The sequence below is a fragment of the Phyllopteryx taeniolatus genome, chromosome 1 (genome assembly GCF_024500385.1).
Source record: "Phyllopteryx taeniolatus isolate TA_2022b chromosome 1, UOR_Ptae_1.2, whole genome shotgun sequence".
NCBI classification, from domain to species: domain Eukaryota; kingdom Metazoa; phylum Chordata; class Actinopteri; order Syngnathiformes; family Syngnathidae; genus Phyllopteryx; species Phyllopteryx taeniolatus.
The window spans coordinates 5,338,487-5,353,486 of NC_084502.1; the positions used below are offsets into that span (position 1 = coordinate 5,338,487).

General features: G+C 43.5%; 1 protein-coding gene across 11 annotated transcripts in view; it reads left to right on the plus strand.

The window, feature by feature from the left end:
• lama5 (laminin, alpha 5) overlaps positions 1–15,000 on the plus strand; it is a 162,304-nt gene that overhangs the window by 44,642 nt on the left and 102,662 nt on the right. For all 11 annotated transcript variants that reach the window (XM_061765558.1, XM_061765549.1, XM_061765542.1 and 8 more), the window contains 6 exons: positions 6,792–6,932; positions 7,145–7,282; positions 7,376–7,510; positions 9,164–9,298; positions 9,401–9,538; positions 13,375–13,427. In XM_061765558.1, the coding sequence (XP_061621542.1) occupies positions 6,792–6,932; positions 7,145–7,282; positions 7,376–7,510; positions 9,164–9,298; positions 9,401–9,538; positions 13,375–13,427 (740 nt within the window). The remainder of the gene's footprint in view (positions 1–6,791; positions 6,933–7,144; positions 7,283–7,375; positions 7,511–9,163; positions 9,299–9,400; positions 9,539–13,374; positions 13,428–15,000) is intronic.

Genomic DNA, 15,000 nt, shown 5'->3' on the forward strand with positions numbered 1-15,000 from the left:
GAAGCTCAGGTGCGAGGAAAGAGTGATAACGAAATAGGATGTGGGGAAGGCACGACGGGAGTTTGCAGCATCATGCGGCATGAAAGAACAAATATAGCACTTAGTCCGTGTCCCACATGAAGGGTGTAAAGAAACCAAATATTCGTGCTGTAGGACAGGGGTGCCCAAACTTTTTTGCCCCAAGATCTACTTTTCAAGCAGCCAACCTCCCGCGATCTACCTTTTTTTGGGGGTGTGGGGGCCGCGACCATGTCTCCGGTTTGAGAGCGCAGAACGCTGCCAGTAAGCTAAAATTCTTGGCCGCCGACACAGCTCAGCACCAATGTATGTTGCTGTAACTTACATCACCGCATGAGCCAATCTTGCACAACACAACATAATTAACAATGTCATTTTTATTTTATTTTTTTCCATTACCTGAGTTTATTCCGATGACTTGCACTGAAGTGAATCAGCCATGGATGCATAGTCAGGACATTAGCTGCTGACAGCCAGCCTCAAGCACACTTCCAAATGTTCATCAGTTAGGGCGGAACGGTACTTTGACTTCATGAGCTTCATGTGGGAAAAGGCTGACTCGCATAAATAAGTGGAGCCGAATAATGCAGTCAAAAAGGTAGCACATTTCCTCATGTTGGGGTACTTTAGTTCTGTGAGTAAGTTCCAAAACTGTCCATGAGCTCTGGACTTCAGCTCAATGTCGGCTTGCGGTGTCAAAATCTCATCTTCCGCTCCAGAAGAGTTCAGGTGAAAAAGTGTTGCAATTTTTGATGCGAGTGAATCAGCCCCGGCATCTTCCCGAAAAGTATAGCACGTGAATGTAGCGACTGGCTTGAGCAAAGAAAAGTCTTGAAAGCGTTTGTCTCCACGTCTTTCATTGTGCCGTCAGCCGCCCTTGGCACTGCTGAGAAGACTTATGTCCTGACATCTGAGAGCAAATTAGTCAAAGATGTGCAATACCTGATGATGATGTCAAAGATGTGTGTCCATCGGCAAGCCTGGGGGATTCAATCCGACATTTGGAGGACCTGCAAAGAGGATCTCAAAGGGAGACAAATTGTGCCTAGGACGCACACGCATTCTCGCAAAAAACTATTTAGTCAGCCACCAATTGTGCAAGTTCTCCCACTTAAATAGATGAGAAAGGCCTGTAATTTTCATCATGGGTATACCTCACCTATGAGAGACAAAATAAGAAAAAAAATCCAGAAAATCACGTCTGATTTTTAAAGATTTTATGAGAAAAGTATGGTGGAAAATAAGTATTTTGGTCACCTATAAACAAGATTTCTGGCTCTCACAGCCCTGTAACTTATTCTTCAAGAGGCTCCTCTGTCCTCCACTCATTACCTGTATTAATGCCCCCTGTTTGAACTCATGATCAGTATAAAAGACACCAGTCCACAACCTCAAACAGTCACACTCCAAACTCCACCATGGCCAAGACCAAAGAGCTGTTAAAGGACACCAGAAACAAAATTGTAGAACTTCACCAAGTAGGGAAGAGTGAATCTGCAATAGGTAATCAACTTGGTGAGAAGAACTCAACTGTGGGAGCAATTGTTAGAAAATGGAAGACATACAAGACCACAGATAATCTCCCTCGATTTGTGGCTCCACGCAAGATCTCACCCTGTGGGGTCAAAATGAGAACAAGAATGCTGAGCAAAAATCCCAGAACTACACGGGGGGACGTGTAGATATTTAATGTTCAAACTAATAAACTTTATTGTTTTTAGCAAATAATCATTAACTCACGAGTTGGGACAGGTACCAAAAAAGACTGAGAAAGTTGAGGAATGCTCATCAAACACCTGTTTGGAACATCACACAGGTTAAAAGGCTAATTGGGAACAGGTGGGTGCCAGGATTGGGTATAAAAGGAGCTTCCCTGAATTGCTCAGTCATGCACAAGCAAATATGGGGGGAGGTTCACCTCTTTGTGAACAAATGCGTGAAAAAATAGTCGAACAGTTTAAGGACAATGTTCCTCAACATACAATTGCAAGGAATTTAGGGATTTCATCATCTACGGTCCATGGGCTCAGGAACACTTCAGAAAACCAATGTCAGTAAATACAGTTCGGCGCTACATCCGTAAGTGCAACTTGTAACTCTACTATGCAAAGCAAAAGCCATTTATCAACAACACCCAGAAACACTCTGGGCCCGAGCTCATCTAAGATGGACCGACGCAAAGTGGAAAAGTATTCTGTGGTCAGACGAGTAAACATTCACATTTTTTGGGAAATTGTGGACGTCAAGAGGAAAAGAACTTTCAGGACTGTTATGGACGCAAAGTTCAAAAGCCAGCATCTGTGATGGTATGAGGCTGTGTTAGTGCCAATGGCATGGGTAATCTGTGAAGGCACCATTAATGCTGAAAGGTACATACCAGTTTTCGAGAAACATATGCTGCCATCCAAGCAAAGTATTTTTCATGGACGCCCCTGCTTATTTCAGCAAGACAATGCCAAACCACATTATGCACGTGTTACAACAGCGTGGCTTCGGAGTAAAAGAGTGCAGATATTAGACTGGCCTGCCTCCAGTCCAGACCTGTCTCCCATTGAAAATGTGTGGCGCATTATGAAGCGTAAAATACGACACCGGAGACCCCGGACTGTTGAACAGCTGAAGCTGCAGATCAAGCAAGAATGGGAAAGAATTCCACCTACAAAGCTTCAACAGTGTCCTCAGTTCCCAAACGTTTATTGAATGTTGTTAAAAGAAAAGGTGATGTAACACAGTGATAAACATGACTCTGTCCCATCTTTTTTGGAATGTGTTGCAGCCATAAAATTCTAAGTTAACAATTATTTGCTAACAACAATATCAGTTTATCAGTTTGAACATGAAATATCTTGTCTTTGTAGTGTGTTCAATTTCATATAAGTTGAACATGATTTGCAAATCATTGTATTCTGTATTCTGATAGAGGGTGTTAACAACAATGGGTTTTGAGGTCGAATTGTATTCTATCTGAAAGCTGGGTCATCACTTCATTTACAAAGTGTGTGCCATTATCAGAAGAGAGTTTTTCTGGAATTCCCCATCTGGGAATAATTTTAGTTATTTGTGTTTGCCACTGTGGATGAAGATGCATGTTTTGCCGGGAATACTTCAATCCATTTGGAAGTATTTTTTGCCTTCACATGGTGTCATTTCTATAAAATCCAACATGTAATGTTTATAGATGGTCGTGTAGGTAGCAGATGTGCTGCTTGTTGAGTGAGTGGACGTGGTCTGCCGGGGTTGTGTTGAGCACATGTGAGAGTTTTTGCAGAAGTCAGTTCCAAAAGCCCATTGTAAACCACTGACTCTGAACAGCAGTAATCATCCCCCTCTTGACATGTGGTCCAAACCATGGGTCAATTTTGCAAAACAGACAACGAGGGAGGCAAGGCTTACTATTTGGGCTCATCCAGACACTGTCTACAAAAGACGCACCGCATTGACGCCATAAAGTATGTTCAGTGGGAGTAGACAGTGAGTGTAAGTCAGAGAGAAGAAGAGGGGCAGCATGCGAGGGAGGGGGTGAGAGAGGAGAGGAGAGATGGAAAGATGGATGGAGGTAGGAGCGATGCAGCCTTGGCTGCAGCATCTGCACGTGTATTCCCTTGAGAGACAGGGTCAGACATGTTGTGTGCTGTACATTTGCAGACAGCGATAGGAGGAGGATGGCGTCGAGGAGAGCAGCAGCCTTATCATGGCGAAGAACAGGTTTGCTGTCAAGATTTCAAAAAGTTGCGATGGCGCAAGAGGCCGCCATGAACCACTCTGAAGGCATAACGAGAGTCCATGTAGATTGTGACAGATGTAGCTTTTCCAAGGCGGCAGGCCTCAGTGAGCGTTATCAACTCAGCCGCTCGCGCCAAGTGATAATGAGAAGGGAGTGGTGAGGAAGCCACAACGTGGAAGGCATCAACAACAGCAGTGTGTTGTCGCGGAGCCAATGGCAGCAAACAGGTGAGAGAAGCATTGCTCCTCTAAGATGGAAGACACACAGTGAGGAACGCACAATGTTAGCAGAGATCACCCCATGTAGTCACGTGCGACGAGAACAGCCTGTTCGCTAGATCTTTGTCATAGTGTGATTGATTTGTGGAGGCCACTGTGGAACCCAGCTCGCGACCACAACCTGACATCTTACCCTTTGCCAACTCGGACGGATTAGAGTATAGGCGATACACAGTTATCAGTAACTTGCCCTACACATTTTTGTCTTCTATCCCTGTTGGTACCTAATCTAACAGTCAACCACATGTCCAGACATTTGACATTTTTCTCTAAAAGTTCCAAATCCTTGACTTTGTTTGTTCTAAAGGTAACGTGTACACTAGTGACTCGGCCTTACTCAACTTTGAGCGGTAGTATTCCCTTGGACCTTAAACCTGGCCTTGCACAGGATGTCAATTGTAGCTGGAGAGCACAAATACCGAGTTGAGCAAAGGCCAGACTGTTTCAAACACCGTACATGCTTTTCACCACATAAAATCAGAAATGGTCGAATTATTTTACCGTAGTTCTTTATCTGGAGGACAACGAAGGTCCGTGTGGATCTCGAGGCGACAGTCAGTTGTCCAGGGGCCGACCAGTCCATCCATCGATCCATCTTCTTTCGTTGGACACTAAAGAAGGAGAGAAAGATCTTTACAGGTTGGCCAGAGAGAAAGATAGAGATGGGAAGGTTGTGCAACAGATTAGGGTGATAACGATGGAAATGTGTTGACTGGTGCCAATAGTGTGCTGGACAGATGGAAAGAATACTTTGAGGAGTTAATGAATGAGGAAAATCAGAGAAAAAGAAGAGTAGAAGAAGCAAGTGTGATGGACCAGGAAGTAGTAAGGGGGAGGTTAGCGAGGCACTAAAGAGGATGAAAAATGGAAATGCAGTCGATCCTGATGACATTCCTGTGGAGGTATGGGAGCATCTTGCAGAGGTGGCTGTGGAGTTTTGGGCCAGCTGGTTCAACAGAATTCTAGAAGTGTGCTCGTGTCCATTATTAAGAACAAGGGTGATGTGCAGAGCTGTGGGAACTATCGAGGAATGAAGTTGATAAGCCACACAGGGTTATGGGAAAGAGTAGTGGAGGCTAGACTCGGGAGAGAAGTGAGTATTTGTGAGCAACAGTATGGATTCATGCATAGGAAGAGTACCACAGATGCATTATTTGCCTTGAGGGTGTTGATGGAGAAGTACTCAGAAGGTCAGAAGGAGCTACATCGTGTCTTTGTAGATCGAGAGAAAGCCCATGAGAAAGCCGTATATGTGAATGTGAGTGCAAATGGGTGGCTGTTTATGTGTGCCCTGCAATTGGCTGGCAAGCAGTTCAGGGTGTACCCCGCCTCTCGCCCGAAGATCGCTGGGATCGGCTCCAGCACGCCCGCGACCCTTGTGAGGAGAAGCGGCTCAGAAAATGGATGGATGGGAAAAAACCAAGGCACAATCATCACTGTGCAATTTTTAAAAAAAATACAGTCTTTTAAACTGGGACAGTCTTCACATATTTCAATTTGATTTCTAAAGTACTGCATGATTTGGCTCCAGCTCCTCTGGCTGAGTTCATCAGCCAAAGGAACAGCTCTGAGCGTGTCCCTCGAGGCTCTGTCAGAGGTGACCGTCTCAATCCTCTGCGCAGGAGCACTTTCACTAAGTCAGCCTGGTGAGTGGAAGGAGGTTCAACTGCTTACAACATACAAGGCCTTCACAAAAAAACGCAAAATGTGGCTAGTTAACACAAGTATGTTATGATGTTTTTTTTTTTGTTATGATCAAATGATTTGTGGTTTTATTCTCTCTTAATAGTATAGTAAGTCTTTGATTATGTATCCTGTATTCTATTGTCTTGTAGATGTATTACAGATGAAAACTCGGCTTCTGGCTAATTCTGGCTTTTTTAACCATGTGTACTTCATGTGTTTTATGACACTGCATTGTCCCCTTTCAAATAAACTGATTAATAATAATAGTAATAATAATGGATTATTGACCTCCCCTCTCAGAAAGATACAAAAATAAATTCGAGGTCACATTAATGGTGGAAAAAAAACATTAAAAAATGATCTTGGTCCAAATAATTTTACAACACAAAAGCCTGACATTTGAACAGGGGTGTGTATACTTTTTATATCCACTGGAGCCTTGTTCCTGTTTTTGTCATCTGCCTGATGAACCTACAGTATTGCGTTTAACAAGTAGAAACAATATAGTGTAAGACCATTTCTTGGAGGTGAATTTGCCTTAATTTGTTGTTTCACAAAGATTTTATTCATTGTTTTAGATTCAATGTTATTTTTCAGCAATATCTGAATTTGCACATTATTTTATTTAGATTTGTTTTATTTTATTTTAGGTTCATGCTGTGATTTTAGAAAAATACATCAGAAATTACTCACTGGTTGCACAGTACTTGAGTAGTGTTTTTCACTGAGCGCTTTCTTACTCTAAAGTAAATATTTGGAGGACTACATTTTACTTTTACTGGAGTCGTATTATTCTGAAGTAAGTAATTGTACTCTTACTTGAGGACAGTATTTGGCTACTCTACCCAACTGTGCATGTACTGTTTGGTGTCAAATGTATGGTCTGTCATACTCTGTTCCCTTTCACATGTTTGTTGTTTGTTACACAGTTTGTGTTCTCCATGATTCTCTGTCATGTGGGACTGAAAACAAAAGTCGTTTTACTTTTTGGATTGTGGGTGACAAACAAAGCTCAAACAAGATCCTACTGGGTTCCGAACATACCGTGTTTAGATTCTCAACAAAAGCTTCTGTTTTGTGTTTAGACTGTGAGTGCAGCGCGGCCGGCACCATTGACAACTCGTGCAGACCAGATCCACAAAGCAGAACATGCGTGTGCAAGCCTGGCTTCACTGGCGATCACTGTGACACATGTGCGGCGGGCTTCCACGGACTCAACTGCCAGGGTAAGAACCTCAGTGACACCAAGACCCTGCATGGGTTTCAATGGAAATGGTCAGGCATCGTTTACATTATCAGAACTCAACACACTCAACTTTGTCAACATACACGCCCACACACACACAAAACATTGAAATAATGCAAGAGGAGGACTCCTGATTGTGTGTGTGTGTGTGTGTGTGTGTGTGTATACGCATGTACGTGTACGTACGTGCAGCGTGTCAATGTTCAGGTCCGGGTTGCCTGGATGGTTCCTGTGACACGCTAATGGGTCACGGTGTGTGTCGTATTGGTTTCCATGGTTACCATTGTGACCACTGTGCACCGGGCTACTTCAACTACCCATTGTGTCAATGTGAGTGACAGGCCAGCTCACGTTGTGTTAGCGTCAAATGTTCTGAACGCATCAAATGCTGTGTTGCGCTGTGTTGTGTTGTTGTATCCACAGTGTGTGGTTGCAGTTCTGTGGGCTCGCTGCCTGAAGTATGCAACACTTCTGGTCGCTGTCTATGCAAAGGGGAATTCCAGGGTCTTCGGTGTGAACGGTGCCGATCCGGATTCCACTCTTACCCCAATTGTCAAGGTATGCATCAATATACAAAAAGGATTTCGACCGAGAATATAGATCTTAGCTACAGAGTTGGGACTTGGACCTAGGATATGGACCTTGGACATGAACAATGGACTCAGACCAGGGGCGTTCCTTGGCAGAAAGGTCTTCTGGGGGCACAGCAAGGTTACTATAGTAAACGAAAAGGAACGAAATAACTAACTAAAATTGGAAAAACATTTTCGTAAATGAAATAAAAACAAGAATGATTAAAAAAAAAAAAAAGGTTAACTCACTAAAATGACATTTTACATTTACAAAACCAACTTCTTCTTTTGCTTTCGGCTCGTCCTTTTCCATGAGAGCCTATCTCCTGCATCCTCCTCTCTAACACCAACTGCCCTCATGTCTTCCCTCATGACATCCATCAACCTTCTCTTTGGTCTTCCTCGAGCTCTCCTGCCTGGCAGCTCCATCCTCATCACGCTTCTACCAATATACTCACTATTTCTCCTCTGGAGGAGACCAAACCATCGAAGTCTGCTCTCTCTAACTTTGTCTCCAAAACATCTCACCTTGGCTGTCCTTCTGATGAGCTCATTTCTAATTTTATCCAACCTGGTCACTCCGACAGCGAACCTCAACATCTTCATTTCCGCCAGCTCTGCTTCCTGTTGTCTCTTCCGTGCCACTGTCTCTAATCCGTACATCATGGCTGGCCTCACCACTGTCTTATAAACTTTGCCCTTCATCCGAGCAGAGATTCTTCTCTCACATAACACACCTGACACCTTCCTCCACCCGTTCCAACCTGCTTGGACCCGTTTCTTCACTTCCTGACCACACTCACCGTTGCTCTGGACGGTTGACCCCAATGTATTTCAAGTCCTCCACCCTTGCCATCTCTTCTCCCTGTAGCCTCACTCTTCCCCCTCCACCCCTCTCATTCATGCACTTATATTTTGTCTTACTTCGGCTAATCTTCAATCCTCTCCTTTCCAGTGCATGTCTCCATCTTTCTAATTCTTCCTCCACATGCTCCCTGCTGTCACGACAGATCACAATGTCATCTGCAAACATCATGGTCCACGGGGATTCCAGTCTAATCTCATCTGTCAGCCTATCCATCACCACTGCAAACAGGAAAGGCCTCAAGGCTGAGCCCTGATGCAGTCCCACCTCCACCTTAAAATCCTCTGTTGCAGCTGTTGAGTGCTCTTTTTGGGGAGTCCAGTCAGAAGACCATTACAATAGTCAAGTCTACTTGAGGTAAAAGCATGGATGAGCTTCTCCTGGTCTGCTTGACACATGCAAGCCTTTGATAGGACTGTTGAAAGTCAGGTGGTAAATCTATCAGAACAGCAAGGTTTCGGACTTGGTCTTTGGTTTTTAAAGATATGTCATATGACTCCACTAACACTCTATCACAAACAGGAAATTAAGACATGGACCCAAGACATGGGCCTAAGACTTGAACCCAAAATATACACCTAGGACATGAACCAAGGATGTAGACCTAGAGAATGGACATACAAGGATCTTGGGCATGGACATACATGGACCAAGGAATATAGACCCAGGACATTCACACGTATTTAGTACTTGGACCTAGGACATGGACAAGAACAACCATCCCCAATGTTGTGGTGTCAATATCAGTAGTGTTCACTGCACTCCTTGTGGCAGTGTGCACGTGTGACCCTCGTACCTCATCCGACAACAGCTGCACGGCGTCGGGTCAGTGCCACTGCCGACCTAACTACAGCGGCGCCTCATGTGACCAGTGTGCGCCCGGTTACTATGGCTACCCCAGCTGCACACGTGAGAGCTTAGCGATCTGTTTTTATTATTTGATTTTTTTATTAGATTTTTTTTAAACGATGACCTCGAACTGCTGGGTGATTTTCGGTGGGTGTTTTGCAGCGTGCCAGTGTTCCACAGAAGGTTCTCGTTACAGCAGCTGTGATCAAGCGACTGGTCAGTGTGTATGTCTGCACAATGTTCATGGCCTGCGCTGTGATAGCTGTGCACAGGACACCTATGGCTTCCCATACTGTAAAGGTAAACACGTACACACACACACACACACACACACACACAGACTTTCTAAAGCTAACTGGAAACCAGTGTAAAGACTTTAGAATTTGAGTAATATGCTCTGACCTCTTTGTTCTGGTCAGAACCGAGCTGCAGCATTCTGAATGAACTGCAGCTGTTGAATGCTCTTTTTGGGGAGTCCAGTCAGAAGACCATTACAATAGTCACAATATAGTGACTATTGTAATGTTTTACATGACATGTAAAACATTCTATTCTATTCTACATTTTCGTGCCTTTTTGTCACTCATCACAAACTCCAAATCAGAGTACATTGTTTAAAAAACCTGGTTGATGCAGCCGGCTGGGTGTCCTGTCAACCCAAAGACAATGGAGCAAAAACACAACACTTTGATTTCATGAGCACTGAGCACAAGAAGCTAACAGTAACAGTGTAAATGTTCACTCAGTGCTGCTACTTGTCAAATATAACCAACAGAAGGACTCCAAAGTCATTTGTTTACAAAAAACTTCTGGAAGAGAGTCCTATCGAGAAACAAAGCAGGAATTACACAAGGTTATTACAGTTCATGAAAATGAATGAAATAAAAAAAATTCATGAAATAAAAACGAGCATTAGATTATTAGAACAATAACCTCCTCAAACTGCAAAGAATAGAATAGAAGAGTTATTTATTGTCATACAGTAAAACCTATAATTGACACACAAAATAAAAACAGAGGTAAGATATCGTAAAAATCGGAATAAAAGTAGATGTAAAATATAATCAAATAAGTAAAAACTCAAGGTAGAGGATGAGAGCTCTCTGGTAGGATTCTTCGAGCTTTCCGCCTTGTCCTTTCAGTGTAAAGAGGCTTAAGGGGGTTTCCCACATTTTTACCAGCCATTTTCACAATTCGGTTTAGCATGAACTTACACTTGCGACTCAAGTGACTAAACCACGCACATTTTAAGCTTTCAGCAAGTTGGCAGAGAGGCGGCATGTCATGCGATAAGACACGGTTAACAATTGTTGTAGTGGCTGCCTTCAATTTTTTGGGCCGGCCTGACCGCAATGAAAAAACTCTGAGAGTATAGGGAAATCACAACTGTCAAATTCTTTGCAGTTTGTGACCGTGCACGACCAGTGGTCTAGCAGAACAACGGAGACGTACCGTCCTTGACAAGTCATGATATTGACGATAGGAATTTTCAAATGAAAAGTCGGTGCTTACAGCCTGCGATTGCCTTCTCTGCGTTAACTGTATTTGCTTCCATTAAGTTGCAATTCGTGATTGCACTTTGTGATAGCACATTTATTCAGTTAGCCCCTTGCTAAAGTAGATTATTTTGGGTACATTTATTTAAAAAAATATATTATTTATCATTTATTCTCATTTAAAGTTTTACTTCATAGACAACACACCTTGAGGCCACCTTAATATTACCGTACTTTCCTCCACAAGGACACAACAAGACAACCCTCTTCTACAACAGCACACATTACTCCAGAACTACAAGCCCAGTGCCAAAATGACCATGGACACAAAATGCAATTCGAGAGTTCCCTTTAGAGGAATATAAACAAAACAACATGAGACTAAGGGGAAAAAATGATTTTTTAAACATTTATGTATTTTTTTTCCTATTATTATTATTATCATCATTTTTTATTTTTTTTTAGCTTTTTAGCGTTTTAGCTTTCCAGCTAAAATGTAGATGTTGTATTTAATTATGTTCTTAAGTTTATATTGTTATTTCTATGTCAAATTTATGTTTATACAGTTTGTATTTGTTGAATTACTCCCCATACTATCAATGCAGCTCTATGGGGGACACAAGCAAGTGCAATCTGTAGGCCGGTCCCAAGCCCGGATAAATGGAGAGGGTGTCGTCAGGAAGGGCATCCGGCTAAAAACTTTGCCAACCAAACATGAGCGTTTATCCAAAGAATTCTATACCAGATCGGTCGTGGCCCAGGTTAACAACGTCCGCCACCGGCGCCGTTAACCTACAGGGCACCGGTGGAGGTTCAGCTACTGTGGGTCGAAGACGAAGGAGAGGTGGGATGCGGGTTCTTTGGCAGAAAGAGAAGCGGAAAGCACAGAGCCTCGAATTGAATGTGGGGACTTTGAATGTTGGGACTGTGACAGGAAAATCTCGGGAGTTGGTTGACATGATGATTAGGAGAAAGGTTGATACATTGTGTTTCCAGGAGAACAAGTGGAAAGGCAGTAAGGCTAGAAGTTTAGGGGTAGAGTTCAAATTATTTTACCATGGTGTAGATGAGAAGAGACATGGAGTAGGGGTTTAAAGCAATAGTTGGCTAAGAATGTCTTGGAGGTGAAAAGAGTATCAGATCGAATGACGAGGCTGTAACTTGAAATTGAGGGTGTTTTGTATAATGTAATTAGTGGCTGTGCCTCACAGGTAGGATGTGACCTAGAGGTGAAAGAGAAATTCTGCAAGGAGCTGGACGAAGTAGTTCTGAGCATCCCAGACAGAGAGACAGTTGTGATTGGTGCAGATTTTAAAGGACACATTGGTGAAGGAAACAGGGGTGGTGAAGAAGTGATGGGTAAATTCGGCATCCAGATAAGGAACCTCAAGGGACAGATGGTGGTAGACTTTGCAAAAAGGATGGAAATGGCTGTCGTGAACACTTTTTTTCCAGAAGAGGCAGTCACATAGGGTGACCTCCAAGAGCGGAGGTAGAAGCACGCACGTGGATTACATCTTGTGCAGACGATGTCATCTGAAGGAGGTTACCAACTGTAAGGTAGTGGTAGGGGAGAGTGTGGCAAGACAGCATAGGATGGTGGTGTGTAAAATGACTATGGTGGTGGGGAGGAGATTAGAAGCCAAACACAGAACCATCTGGTGGAAGCTGAGAAAGGAAGAGTTGTGCTGCTTTTCGGGAATAGGTGAGACAGGCACTCGGTGGACGGGAGACCACTACAGCAAAGGTGATCAGAGAAACATGCGAGAGAGTATTTGGTGTATCTTCTGGTAGGAAAAGAAGGAGACTTGTTGGTGGAACCTCAAAGTACAGGAAATCATACAAGGAAAGAGGTTAGCTAAGAAGAGGCGAGGACAGAGGAGAGGAGAAAGGTATACATGGAGATGTGACGTAGGGCAAAGTTAGTCTCTGCAAAGATGAAGGCCAAAGTTTATAAGACAGTGGTGAGGTCAGCCATGATGTACGGATTAGAGACAGTGGCACTGAAGAGACAACAGGAACCAGAGCTGGAGGTGGTGGAAATGAAGATGTTGAGGTTCTCTCTAAGAGTGACCAGGTTGGATACAATTAGAAATGAGCTCATCAGAGGGATGGCCAAGGTCAGATATTTTGGAGAGAGTTAGGGAGAGCAGACTTCGATGGTTTGGACACGTCCAGAGGAGAGAGAATGAGTATATCGGTAGAAGGGTGATGAGGATAGAGCTGCCAGGCAAGAGAACTAGACGAAGACCAAATAGAAGGTTGATGGATGTAATGAGGGAAGACATGAGGGCAGTTGGTGTTAGAGAGGAGGATGCAGGAGAGAGGTGACCCCTAACGGGACAAGCCGAAAGGAAAAGAAGAACATCTCTCTCCATACTATCCATCATTATTTCCGATCATCAAAATCATACACTCTGGCCAAAAGTACATAGACACCACTTAGATCACACTAACTTCCTGTGTAAATTATCCTTCTCTTACCACTGTTGTCTTTTCAGAACAAGTGTACAAAAAGCCAAAAAACAAACATAAATGAAGCACCCTTTGATGTTGGCTGAAAAGAGAGCAACGATACGATGACACTTCTCTTGTATGATTAAGTAATAACTCAAAGTGTGTGTGTGTGTTTGTTTCCAGCTGGCACATGTCATCCTGCTGGTTCCGTACATTACGTCGTTCCTCCTCCTGTGGTGAGTTTTTCGAGTCAGAGCAGCAGGACAGGTTGAATTGTTTATTATTATTATTATTATTATTATTAATATTATTCTGAATGCATGGCCTTTTTAGTGGCCTCAACATGCCCCCAATATATTTTGGTGAACGTATGCAATTTAAGGGTCCCCAGACATGACACCAAAAGTCACTCAGTAGCCCCCTCTACACCAGTTTCAACAATTGTCCTGGGCTCGTACTTTGATCAACTTCTTCTTGGGAATTTGTCGTGATGAAATTGAACAGGAAGTCTGCGTTTTTGGTTTGAAGCAGCCATTTGGGGCGAATTGCAGGTCTCATACTTTCAAGGACGGGCCAAGAAAAAGGGAGTGAGAGGGCCCGTGCATTACTTTTCTCATAGCTTAACTAGCAGTGTTGTCGGAGTAACATGTTACAAATATACAATGTGTGTCAGAAAAGTTCGAGGAATGGTGTCACAAAAGATAGATTTCAAAACCAAACGACAAGTTTTCTGCTACCTGGAGTCTACGTTCCCAGCCTTCTCTGCCACGCCTTCAAGCACTCCTATAAGGATTCTTACGAGATCCTCCACAGCTCCATCGTCATGGTCTTATTGATGTTGTCCACGTCTTCAAACTGGTCCTCTAGATGACCCCATTGGAGCTTGGGAGAACGGACTCTTCCACTGAAGGTTCTGGCGTCGGCTCTGTGGGTCGTACTTGAAGATCCATTACTATTCACTGGTGAGGACTCTCCCTAGCAAGTCTAGTCTCATTGCTTGACAACTTGACACAGAGGATATGAAAACAGTATGTGGTGGCATGTGTAGTTTAAAATAAATCGACATAAAATATCCCATAATGACAAAGTAAAAACATATTTTCAGACAGTTGTGCAAATGTATTGAACATCCATCCATCCATCCATCCATTTTCTGAGCCGCTTCTCCTCACTAGGGTCGCGGACGTGCTGGAGCCTATCCCAGCTGTCATAATAGGTACATAAGTATTTACACCCTTGGCTTAATATTTTGTTGAAGTACCTTTGGTAGCAATCACAGCCTCAAGTCTTCTTCGGTACGTCTCTACGAGCTTGACACACCTGTTATGGGGCATTTTCTCCCGTTCTTCTCCGCAAATCCTTTCAAGGTCAGTCAGGTTGGATGGGCAGCGTCGGTAGACAGCCGCTTTTAGGTCTCTCCACAGAAGTTCGATTGGATTCAAGTCTGGGCTCTGGCTGAGCCACTCAAACACATTTACAGGCTGCTCCTAAAGGCACTCCTCTGTTATCTTGGCTGTGTGCTTTGGGTCATTGTCGTGTTGGAAGATGAATTGATGTCCTAGTCTGAGTTCCAGAGCAATCTGGAGCAAGTTCTCTTGAAGAATTTCTCTATATTTGGCAGCTGTCATCTTACCCTCGATGCGGACTAGTTGCCCACTTCCTGCAGAAGAAAAACAACCCCTCAGCATGATGCTGCCACCACCATGCTTCACAGTAGTGATGGTGTTAGCAGAGAGCAGTGCCTCTTCTTCTCCTCCAGATATGACGCTTGCAACTCAGGCCAAAAACTTCCATTTTGATGTATGTTAT